Source organism: Lampetra fluviatilis, chromosome 35, assembly GCF_964198595.1.
Source record: "Lampetra fluviatilis chromosome 35, kcLamFluv1.1, whole genome shotgun sequence".
NCBI lineage: Eukaryota > Metazoa > Chordata > Hyperoartia > Petromyzontiformes > Petromyzontidae > Lampetra > Lampetra fluviatilis.
The window spans coordinates 6,229,084-6,241,096 of record NC_136309.1 but is presented as its reverse complement, the minus strand read 5'-3'; the positions used below and the strand labels follow the sequence as shown (position 1 = coordinate 6,241,096).

Below are 12,013 nucleotides of genomic sequence, written 5' to 3'. Positions count from 1 at the left end.
TAAACATCGCCACTGGGGAGACAAAGGCGGCCGGCCGGCCGGGCGTGGTGCTGGCCACCCACTCCCTCGTGTGCCGTGTCGTTCCGGCCTTCATTAGGTACAAGCTCACAGCACTTGGCCAGGACTTGCCCCAACGGCCTGTGTAGGCTACACGGGGGATCTTTGTCTTTGCAAGCATCCCACTCACTCGTCTGCCCCCACTCAACAACGGCACTCACAATCCGCCCGCTCACCCTCGGCTGAATGAAAGCGATTTTATTTAAAATGATGGAAACATTACCGACAGAAACGTTGACAATCTCCAGCCCTGTACAAAAATATATACGCGACGCAGCTACAGGGGGGGGGGGGTAGTTCACCCCCCGATGAGGGGTGGTGTGGGTGAGGCTTGAGGCGGTGGGCCTTGGGAAAGAAGGGGGGGGGGTGCAGGTACCCCCTGGAACTCAGGGGGTCCTCTCGGGATCTACACTGGCAGGACCCGCAAGGGGCTCCTGAATATGAATTATCGATCCGTGTCCAGAATTCCCGAGTTCTTGGATCCGAGGAGTCCTTGATCCAGACTTTCGCGTCCGAGTCTTGTAAATTGGAGTCCGTGGCTTCCAGTCGCCTCTCGACTCCACTCCGCGCGATCCAGACGCTGGACTTGGGCCCGTGATCCTCATGCCGGATCTGAAACCCTCGATCCGATTTCTCAGTCGGGGTTCAAGCGATCCCCTGAGCGGGGTCCCACCGGGTCCCTGGGTGCGCTCCCCGCACGTGGCTGGCCCCCCGCTCGCAGGGGTTCACCCCTCGCGCTCGGGAGGGGGGTTGGAGGGGGGGCACGTTGGGGGGGGGGTCCCTGAGACCCCCTTAGTCGTCAGGCAAGACTCCCCTGCGCGCCGCGCGCAGCATCTGCCGAATGTCGGAGCGGCCCCGGGGCAGGAGGTCCTCGGGGAGGTCACCGCCTTCGGACAGCGCCACTGGGGACGCGCCCTTCCGGAGAAGATGTCTACGCGGGGGGGGGGGGGGGTAAGGGGGGCACAGATTAGGAGGTGTAGGTGGGGAGTGAGGAGGTGCAGGTGGGGAGTTTTGATGATGATGATGATGGGAAGGAGCAGCTGTTGGCTCCACGACTTGGGGGAGCTCCAGGGAGTCTTCTCGTCCACGCCACTGATGATGATGATGATGGGATTCTTGATACCGTGGTGGGTGGTGTTGCTGCTGATGCTGATGGGATTCTTGATATCGTGGTGGGTGGTGTTGCTGCTGATGCTGATGATGATGGGATTCTTGATAACGTGGTGGGTGATGGTGTTGCTGCTGATGATGATGGGATTCTTGATATCGTGGTGGGTGGTGTTGCTGCTGATGCTGATGATGATGGGATTCTTGATATCGTGGTGGGTGGTGTTCCTGCTGATGCTGATGGGATTCTTGATAACGTGGTGGGTGGTGGTGTTGCTGCTGATGCTGATGATGATGGGATTCTTGATAACGTGGTGGGTGGTGTTGCTGCTGATGCTGATGATGATGGGATTCTTGATAACGTGGTGGGTGGTGTTGCTGCTGATGCTGATGATGATGGGATTCTTGATAACGTGGTGGGTGGTGTTGCTGCTGATGCTGATGATGATGGGATTCTTGATATCGTGGTGGGTGGTGTTGCTGCTGATGCTGATGATGATGGGATTCTTGATAACGTGGTGGGTGGTGTTGTTGCTGCTGATGATGCTGATGATGATGGGATTCTTGATAACGTGGTGGGTGGTGTTGCTGCAGATGCTGATGATGATGGGATTCTTGATACCGTGGTGGGTGGTGTTGCTGCTGATGCTGATGATGATGGGATTCTTGATAACGTGGTGGGTGGTGTTGCTGCTGATGCTGATGATGATGGGATTCTTGATATCGTGGTGGGTGGTGTTGCTGCTGATGCTGATGATGATGGGATTCTTGATAACGTGGTGGGTGGTGTTGTTGCTGCTGATGATGCTGATGATGATGGGATTCTTGATAACGTGGTGGGTGGTGTTGCTGCAGATGCTGATGATGATGGGATTCTTGATACCGTGGTGGGTGGTGTTGCTGCTGATGCTGATGATGATGGGATTCTTGATAACGTGGTGGGTGGTGTTGTTGCTGCTGATGATGCTGATGATGATGGGATTCTTGATAACGTGGTGGGTGGTGTTGTTGCTGCTGATGATGCTGATGATGATGGGATTCTTGATAACGTGGTGGGTGGTGTTGCTGCAGATGCTGATGATGATGGGATTCTTGATAACGTGGTGGGTGGTGGTGTTGCTGCTGATGATGATGTCGAAAGTGACAACGATACTGGTGCTTATACTGATGGTGTCCGATGGACATTCCCCGTTCCCATGACGGGAGCCCACCTGATGACGGCCGTGTGGCCCTGCGAGCAGGCGAGGTGCAGCGCCGTGACCCCCCCCTCGGTGCGCAGCTCCATCCGCGCCCCCCCTCGCAGGAGCGCCTCCACCACCTCCACGTGGCCACGCAGAGACGCCTCGTGCAGCGCCGCCATGCCTGCGTACACGTGGTGTCGTCACGAGGGAGGGTCACCCACGTGTCGCTCGCTCTCTCGCGTCTGCGTGCACGAATTGTACAAAGGCAGAGACCTCCCCCCACCCCCCTGCCCCCCCCCCCCCCCGTATAGCCTTCAACAGACCGCTCACTGGGGCAAGTGGTGTCAGCGAGCACCTATGAAGGCCGTCACGGCACACGAAGGGGGTGGGTGGCCAGCACCACGCCCGGCCGCCTTTGTCTCCCCCAACGCCGATGCTTACGCCGCCACACTAGGCTACTCATGTGAGTCTGAGTCGACCTAGGGGAGGCCCGGGACCTGGTTCAGATATCAGTCACCGATGTTGGCCGTGAGCGGGAATCGAACTCGGGTCTTTTTGCCGGGTTCGTCGCGTCGTGCGCTAACCGCCGCGCCACCGTTCCCCCTACGAACCCGCATACAGCAGGCGCGCTCAGGCGGAGGACATCGCGACCGTGCCCAGCGAGAGCGGTTTCTGCGCGGCGCTTTTACCTTCGCGAGGCGAGCGCGAGTGGGTGGCCACTCTCAATGATGCTCTGGAAGAGGGCGAGAGAGCTGGGCTCAACAGTCGGTTATAGGAGCGCTATGAAGAAGGGCAAGCTCCCAAAACGTCACCTATCGCAGGTGTCCCTCCCTCTATTTCGGGCTCGCGTGGTGCCATTTCGCGCATATGCGGCTTAACCCGGTTCTACCCAAAATCCGCTACACTATGCGGTTTGAATTCACTCAACATGCGGCTTTGCGGTCGTACGTGGGACAACGTAGTGCGTAGCGTGTGCGTAGCGTGGGTGCACTGTGTGCGTACCGTGGGTGCACTGTGTGCGTACCGTGGGTGCACTGTGTGCGTAGCGTGGGTGCTCTGTGTGTGTAGCGTGGGTGCACTGTGTGCGTAGCGTGGGTGCACTGTGTGTGTACCGTGGGTGCACTGTGTGTGTAGCGTGGGTGCACTGTGTGCGTACCGTGGGTGCACTGTGTGCGTAGCGTGGGTGCACTGTGTGTGTAGCGTGGGTGCACTGTGTGCGTACCGTGGGTGCACTGTGTGTGTACCGTGGGTGCACTGTGTGTGTACCGTGGGTGCACTGTGTGCGTAGCGTGGGTGCACTGTGTGTGTAGCGTGGGTGCACTGTGTGTGTACCGTGGGTGCACTGTGTGCGTACCGTGGGTGCACTGTGTGCGTACCGTGGGTGCACTGTGTGCGTAGCGTGGGTGCACTGTGTGTGTAGCGTGGGTGCACTGTGTGCGTACCGTGGGTGCACTGTGTGCGTACCGTGGGTGCACTGTGTGTGTAGCGTGGGTGCACTGTGTGTGTACCGTGGGTGCACTGTGTGTGTAGCGTGGGTGCACTGTGTGCGTACCGTGGGTGCACTGTGTGCGTACCGTGGGTGCACTGTGTGTGTAGCGTGGGTGCACTGTGTGTGTACCGTGGGTGCACTGTGTGCGTAGCGTGGGTGCATTATGTGCGTACCGTGGGTGCACTGTGTGTGTACCGTGGGTGCACTGTGTGTGTACCGTGGGTGCACTGTGTGCGTAGCGTGGGTGCACTGTGTGTGTAGCGTGGGTGCACTGTGTGTGTACCGTGGGTGCACTGTGTGCGTACCGTGGGTGCACTGTGTGCGTACCGTGGGTGCACTGTGTGCGTAGCGTGGGTGCACTGTGTGTGTAGCGTGGGTGCACTGTGTGCGTACCGTGGGTGCACTGTGTGCGTACCGTGGGTGCACTGTGTGTGTAGCGTGGGTGCACTGTGTGTGTACCGTGGGTGCACTGTGTGTGTAGCGTGGGTGCACTGTGTGCGTACCGTGGGTGCACTGTGTGCGTACCGTGGGTGCACTGTGTGTGTAGCGTGGGTGCACTGTGTGTGTACCGTGGGTGCACTGTGTGTGTAGCGTGGGTGCACTGTGTGCGTACCGTGGGTGCACTGTGTGCGTAGCGTGGGTGCACTGTGTGTGTAGCGTGGGTGCACTGTGTGTGTAGCGTGGGTGCACTGTGTGTGTAGCGTGGGTGCACTGTGTGTGTACCGTGGGTGCACTGTGTGCGTACCGTGGGTGCACTGTGTGCGTACCGTGGGTGCACTGTGTGCGTAGCGTGGGTGCACTGTGTGTGTAGCGTGGGTGCACTGTGTGTGTAGCGTGGGTGCACTGTGTGTGTAGCGTGGGTGCACTGTGTGCGTACCGTGGGTGCACTGTGTGCGTACCGTGGGTGCACTGTGTGCGTACCGTGGGTGCACTGTGTGCGTACCGTGGGTGCACTGTGTGTGTACCGTGGGTGCACTGTGTGTGTACCGTGGGTGCACTGTGTGTGTAGCGTGGGTGCACTGTGTGTGTAGCGTGGGTGCACTGTGTGCGTACCGTGGGTGCACTGTGTGTGTACCGTGGGTGCACTGTGTGCGTACCGTGGGTGCACTGTGTGCGTACCGTGGGTGCACTGTGTGTGTACCGTGGGTGCACTGTGTGCGTAGCGTGGGTGCACTGTGTGCGTACCGTGGGTGCACTGTGTGTGTACCGTGGGTGCACTGTGTGCGTACCGTGGGTGCACTGTGTGTGTACCGTGGGTGCACTGTGTGCGTACCGTGGGTGCACTGTGTGCGTACCGTGGGTGCACTGTGTGTGTAGCGTGGGTGCACTGTGTGCGTACCGTGGGTGCACTGTGTGTGTACCGTGGGTGCACTGTGTGCGTACCGTGGGTGCACTGTGTGCGTACCGTGGGTGCACTGTGTGTGTAGCGTGGGTGCACTGTGTGCGTACCGTGGGTGCACTGTGTGTGTACCGTGGGTGCACTGTGTGTGTACCGTGGGTGCACTGTGTGCGTAGCGTGGGTGCACTGTGTGCGTACCGTGGGTGCACTGTGTGCGTACCGTGGGTGCACTGTGTGCGTACCGTGGGTGCACTGTGTGTGTACCGTGGGTGCACTGTGTGTGTACCGTGGGTGCACTGTGTGTGTAGCGTGGGTGCACTGTGTGCGTACCGTGGGTGCACTGTGTGTGTACCGTGGGTGCACTGTGTGCGTAGCGTGGGTGCACTGTGTGTGTAGCGTGGGTGCACTGTGTGCGTACCGTGGGTGCACTGTGTGTGTACCGTGGGTGCACTGTGTGCGTAGCGTGGGTGCACTGTGTGCGTACCGTGGGTGCACTGTGTGCGTACCGTGGGTGCACTGTGTGTGTACCGTGGGTGCACTGTGTGTGTACCGTGGGTGCACTGTGTGTGTACCGTGGGTGCACTGTGTGTGTACCGTGGGTGCACTGTGTGCGTACCGTGGGTGCACTGTGTGCGTAGCGTGGGTGCACTGTGTGCGTAGCGTGGGTGCACTGTGTGTGTACCGTGGGTGCACTGTGTGCGTACCGTGGGTGCACTGTGTGTGTACCGTGGGTGCACTGTGTGCGTAGCGTGGGTGCACTGTGTGTGTACCGTGGGTGCACTGTGTGTGTACCGTGGGTGCATTGTGTGTGTACCGTGGGTGCACTGTGTGCGTACCGTGGGTGCACTGTGTGTGTACCGTGGGTGCATTGTGTGTGTACCGTGGGTGCACTGTGTGCGTAGCGTGGGTGCACTGTGTGTGTACCGTGGGTGCACTGTGTGTGTACCGTGGGTGCATTGTGTGTGTACCGTGGGTGCACTGTGTGCGTACCGTGGGTGCACTGTGTGTGTACCGTGGGTGCACTGTGTGTGTACCGTGGGTGCATTGTGTGTGTACCGTGGGTGCATTGTGTGTGTACCGTGGGTGCACTGTGTGCGTAGCGTGGGTGCACTGTGTGTGTACCGTGGGTGCATTGTGTGTGTACCGTGGGTGCACTGTGTGTGTACCGTGGGTGCACTGTGTGCGTACCGTGGGTGCACTGTGTGTGTACCGTGGGTGCACTGTGTGTGTACCGTGGGTGCACTGTGTGTGTAGCGTGGGTGCACTGTGTGTGTAGCGTGGGTGCATTGTGTGCGTAGCGTGGGTGCACTGTATGCGTACCGTGGGTGCACTGTGTGTGTAGCGTGGGTGCATTGTGTGCGTAGCGTGGGTGCATTGTGTGCGTAGCGTGGGTGCACTGTGTGTGTACCGTGGGTGCACTGTGTGTGTACCGTGGGTGCACTGTGTGTGTACCGTGGGTGCACTGTGTGCGTAGCGTGGGTGCACTGTATGCGTACCGTGGGTGCACTGTGTGCGTACCGTGGGTGCACTGTGTGTGTACCGTGGGTGCACTGTGTGCGTACCGTGGGTGCACTGTGTGTGTACCGTGGGTGCACTGTGTGTGTACCGTGGGTGCACTGTGTGTGTACCGTGGGTGCACTGTGTGTGTACCGTGGGTGCACTGTGTGCATAGCGTGGGTGCACTGTGTGCGTACCGTGGGTGCACTGTGTGTGTACCGTGGGTGCACTGTGTGTGTACCGTGGGTGCACTGTGTGCGTACCGTGGGTGCACTGTGTGCGTACCGTGGGTGCACTGTGTGTGTACCGTGGGTGCACTGTGTGCGTACCGTGGGTGCACTGTGTGCGTACCGTGGGTGCACTGTGTGCGTACCGTGGGTGCACTGTGTGTGTACCGTGGGTGCACTGTGTGTGTACCGTGGGTGCACTGTGTGCATAGCGTGGGTGCACTGTGTGCGTACCGTGGGTGCACTGTGTGTGTACCGTGGGTGCACTGTGTGCGTACCGTGGGTGCACTGTGTGTGTACCGTGGGTGCACTGTGTGCGTACCGTGGGTGCACTGTGTGTGTACCGTGGGTGCACTGTGTGCGTACCGTGGGTGCACTGTGTGTGTACCGTGGGTGCACTGTGTGTGTAGCGTGGGTGCACTGTGTGCGTACCGTGGGTGCACTGTGTGCGTACCGTGGGTGCACTGTGTGCGTACCGTGGGTGCACTGTGTGTGTACCGTGGGTGCACTGTGTGCGTACCGTGGGTGCACTGTGTGTGTACCGTGGGTGCACTGTGTGCATAGCGTGTGCGTACCGTGGGTGCACTGTGTGCGCACTTGTCTGTAATGTGCGCGCGCTGGGCAGGCGCTGTCACGTGCGGTAGATCGTGTCTTGCGCGGTCTATTCTACGCGATCTATTCTACGCGATCTCGCTTTGTGCGCCCTCGTCTCGTAACGCATCTACCGCAAATGTTTCCTGTTGAGGCCACGAACGGTTGAATGTGCCAGGTTTGAATTGTGATGATGTGCTGTAAAGTTTCGAACCAAGAAAGGGCACCGCATCGCGCGCTTTCAGACGCGCTTCTGCGGCCGTCTGGAACGCTCTTCCTTCCGATATTAGGAAGCCACTGGAGCTATCCACCATTAAATCAACTAAGAGGGAAAACGAATTTCTTTAGCACTGCTTTTTGTATTTAAGTTTGACGCCCTCCCCCCGCACCTCGGATAAACACGATCGGCTACGTACGGTGCGAAAGAAGTTCAGTATACACTCACACATGCGAACTCGCCAGAGCTGAGTGAGCGGCGTCAATTCTAAGGATGCTGCTATCGAACATTTTTTTGCCAGCTTCCACTGGGAGCCTGGGTTCAAATCCGCGTTCTTTGCAGCCGCGCACTCGTTGACTCAGCCCGGTTTCTATTCTCCTCTTGTGCACGGCAGCAGCAACATCATCATAATATTCAGAGCTCTCTGCCAATGTCGAGGTCTGCTGCTGGTCACAACGAGAGGGCTTCAGCAGAGAGAGAGAGAAGAGTTGATGTCGTTTTTTGCCGATCCTCCTCCGTTGAAGGAGCGCAGATCACGGTGGGTTTACCCTGCGGTTCATAGTTTTGGTTGCACGGCCACAATCACACGGTGATTTGTCTTTATTCGAACTCCGTGCCTCTCTGTGTATCTCGAGGAGTCTCCGCGTATTACGATGTGCCTCTACGGGTTCAATATGCGGTCCGTAGTTTGTGTTGCAAACTACGGACCGCATATCGTGCGTTGAATTTTCCATCTGTGAAGGAGATGTGCGCATGCGTCTTGGGGTGGTGACAACGTTCCGATTCGGTTGAAGGGCCTCGGCTCGGCCACCAATGATTGCACAACTGAGACCCATCCACTACGCGTCGCGTGGTTTCTCGCTGATGGGGCATCTCGCAGAAATCGGTGCTCCGTGGTGCAGTGGTGTCGCCTGCGTTTCGTGAGTGAGAAACTACAAAGATGATTACGTCACGATCAGATGCTTGATATCATCGGCAGCGGCAGCCGTGGCCAATCCACTGCTGGATGGAGGCCTCCCCAAGCCGCCGCTAAATGTGTAAATGGTATAAGTTAGAGTTGTGGTTTAGTCGTGTGGCGTAAATTTTGACTTAAAACTTTCGCGACTGAAGGAATTCATATTCGTAGGTTTTTACCCTTTTAAACTGGTACACAACTGACACCTTTAAAGGTGTCCGTTTTGTACCAGTTTTTTGTACCACTATATTTTGCCACTGGTAAAAGAGATCTCATAGTGAATTCATATTCGTTGATTCTTTCGGTAAAGTCACGTAGATAGAAAAATAAAAATAAAGTGCATAAAAATAATTAAAATAAAATTCAAAAAATATAATAAAACCACGACATTTTGATCGCAACACAAGTGGTGTTGCGATCGAAACGTCGTGGTTTGTTTTTTTATTTTATTTTTGTATTCACTTTACTTTTTTGTGTGTGGATTAGTCACTTTGGATGGATTTTAGATGCGTGTATGTATTGATGATGGTTATGATAGTGCTGATGGTGGTGATGATGGTGATGATGATGTTGTCGTGTATTCAGCAGTGATTGCGAGGTAGTTTCACGTCTCGCTAACGGGCAACTTGCAATCTTCGCACTTAAATTTAGCAGCGTCGCGATGACGTCTGCCGCTCCTGATTTAGTGCCGGGGCGCCGCTGCCTCAGACCGGTTCAGCAGCCGCGTCCCCGACACGAAACGCGGTTGTCGCTCTGCGTTAGAGACGCACGGAGAGCCGAGAATGCTGATGATGGTTCTAGCGGCGAGGCTCTGCGTTAGAGCCACACACAGAGAGCCGAGAACGCTGATGATGCTTCTAGAGGTGAGGCTCTGCGTTAGAGCCACACACGCAGAGCCGAGAATGCTGATGATGGTTCCAGCGGCGAGGCTCTGCGTTAGAGTCATACACAGAGAGCCGAGAATGCTGATGATGCTTCTAGAGGTGAGGCTCTGCGTTAGAGCCATACACAGAAAGCCGAGAATGCTGATGATGGTTCTAGAGGCGAGGCTCTGCGTTAGAGGCACACGCAGAGCCGAGAATGCTGATGATGCTTCTAGAGGTGAGGCTCTGCGTTAGAGCCACACACAGAGAGCCGAGAATGCTGATGATGGTTCTAGAGATGAGGTTCTGCGTTAGAGCCACACACAGAGAGCAGAGAATGCTGATGATGGTTCTAGAGGTGAGGCTCTGCGTTAGAGCCACACACAGAGAGCCGAGAATGCTGATGATGGTTCTAGAGATGAGGCTCTGCGTTAGAGGCACACACGGAGAGCCGAGAATGCTGATGATGGTTCTAGAGGTGAGGCTCTGCGTTAGAGCCACACACGGAGAGCCGAGAACGCTGATGATGCTTCTAACCGCGAGGCTCGGGCACACGAGGCGTCGTTGCTGCCGGGCGATGAGAGGCGCCTACCGGACGTATTGATGGTGTCGAGGGAGTGCTCCCCGCCCTTGACGAAAGCCTCCACCTGCTCCACGTCCCCCTGCCTCACGTTGTCAAGGAACTCCACGTCAGCCGTGAACCGCACGCTCTTGAGCGGCGCGGGGGAGTCGGTGCACTCGGGGCCGCACGAGGAGGCGACCGAGCCGCGTCGAGAGCCGGTCCCCTTGGTCTTCTTCCTACCCCCCGGGGAATTGGGTCCCGAGTCCCCCCCGCGACTCAAGAACGAGAAGCGTGCGCCGTAATCCCCGATGACGTGGTACTGCCGTACGCCCAGGTAGAGCGCCATCTCACCGGCTGATGATGCTGCTGATGATGATGATTCTGCTGATTAGGATGACTCTGCAGATAATGATGCTGCCGCTGCTGCTGCTGCTCCCGCTGCCTTGGGTTGCTGTAGCACGCTGATAATTGCGCTGCTGTTTCTGATTGATGTCCCTGCTGCTGCTGATGATGATGTTGATGTCCCTGCTGCTGCTGATGATGATGTTGATGGTCCTGCTGATGACACTGCCGATCCTTGAGTTGCCGCTGCTATTTCTGTTCCCGCAGCCGCCGCCGCCGCCGCTGCTGCTGCGGGAGTTGACTCCGACGAATGTTGTTTTGTTTTGTGTTAAAACAAATATATTTCCGAGAAGAGCAACAACAACAACAACAAAAGCGTGTCGCTCCGAGAGCACGTCGAGTCGCTCGTCGCTCTCCTCTCGTCGTCTCCTGTGCGGTGTCCACGTTGCCCCGCACCCCCTAGCTGCTCCCCTCTCCCGGGCAGGCGGGGTCAGGTCCCCTCTTATAGGGGGGCCAGAACGGGGGGTGGGGGGAGGTGGGGGGAGGGCGGCACGAACTCCACGCCGATGATGGAGCGAGAGTAGCGCGAACGCCGCGGGGGATGCGGAGGGGATGGGGGAGAGGGGAGGAGAGGGGAGGGGTTGAGGGTGGTGAGCTCGTGGGGTGAGTACGAGTGGTGGGAGGGGTGTTGGGAGAGAGAGAGAGAGTTTCGTCGTCAATAAAGGTGTGAATGTGGTTTCGTGGGGTGAGCGCGGTCAGGGTGAGTGAGGTTGAGCGCTGTGAGGATGAGCACGGTGAGCTCGCCATGGCCCAGACGACACCGCACGACCAAGCAGCTTCTGTTCGGCCGGATAGAGGGGAGCTAAACGGGCACGGCGCTGGAGAAGGGACGCAGCTGATGCGGTGCAGCAGGATGCGTAGCCGAGTGGCCTTGCCGATGACTGTGGAGGAGAGGCTCGTGAAGGAAGCTACTGGTGGAGTTGGAGGCTGTCGCCCTCCAACAACAGCGGAGGGCAGAGGAGTGAGAGCTCAGCTCACTGGCGGAAAAAATAAAATCCCGCAGCAAGTTGGCGCAGTGGGGAGCGCGGCCGATGCATCTGCCCGGCCATCTCGGTCGGTCAAACCCATGGCACCTGGGTCCGTTCCGTGACCTCCTTGCCAGGGGCCCTTTGACACTTCACGTGGCCTCAAAGTGCACCTTGCATGGCACGAGCGCCGTCGTGACGTTACCGCCACGTGGTGGTGGTGGTGGTGAACGGCGGTTGTTGTTGGTGAGCGTGGTGAGGGTGATCCATTTCATCACCATCATGCGCGCAGATGTATTTTAATATTACGTGACGCAATGTTAATATAAATAACTTGAAATTGAACCCTATCCACAACCTCTATCACCACCCCTAATGCTACGCCGAACAGTACACCTATCGCTAGCCCGAGCACTAATCCTCCGTACCCCCCGTGACCCGAGCACTACCCTTATCTCCCCAGCGTGGACAAGGTTCCGAGTTTGCACATTGCCACCATCAATGCTCTCGTGCCAGGCTAGGTGCACTGTGAGAGATGCTGGGAGCCTCTCCGCCGAGACC

At 57.6% G+C, this 12,013-nt stretch overlaps 1 protein-coding gene across 1 annotated transcript; it reads right to left on the bottom strand.

Moving 5' to 3' along the window:
* Window positions 1–849: 849 nt before the first annotated feature.
* Window positions 850–10,431, bottom strand: PPP1R27 (protein phosphatase 1 regulatory subunit 27). The gene is made up of 3 exons (XM_078873017.1): window positions 10,116–10,431; window positions 2,376–2,526; window positions 850–988 (listed from the first exon to the last, which is right to left on the bottom strand). The coding sequence occupies exons 1-3, from the start codon at window positions 10,429–10,431 to the stop codon at window positions 850–852; spliced, it is 606 nt and encodes a 201-aa protein (XP_078729143.1).
* Window positions 10,432–12,013: the final 1,582 nt, after the last annotated feature.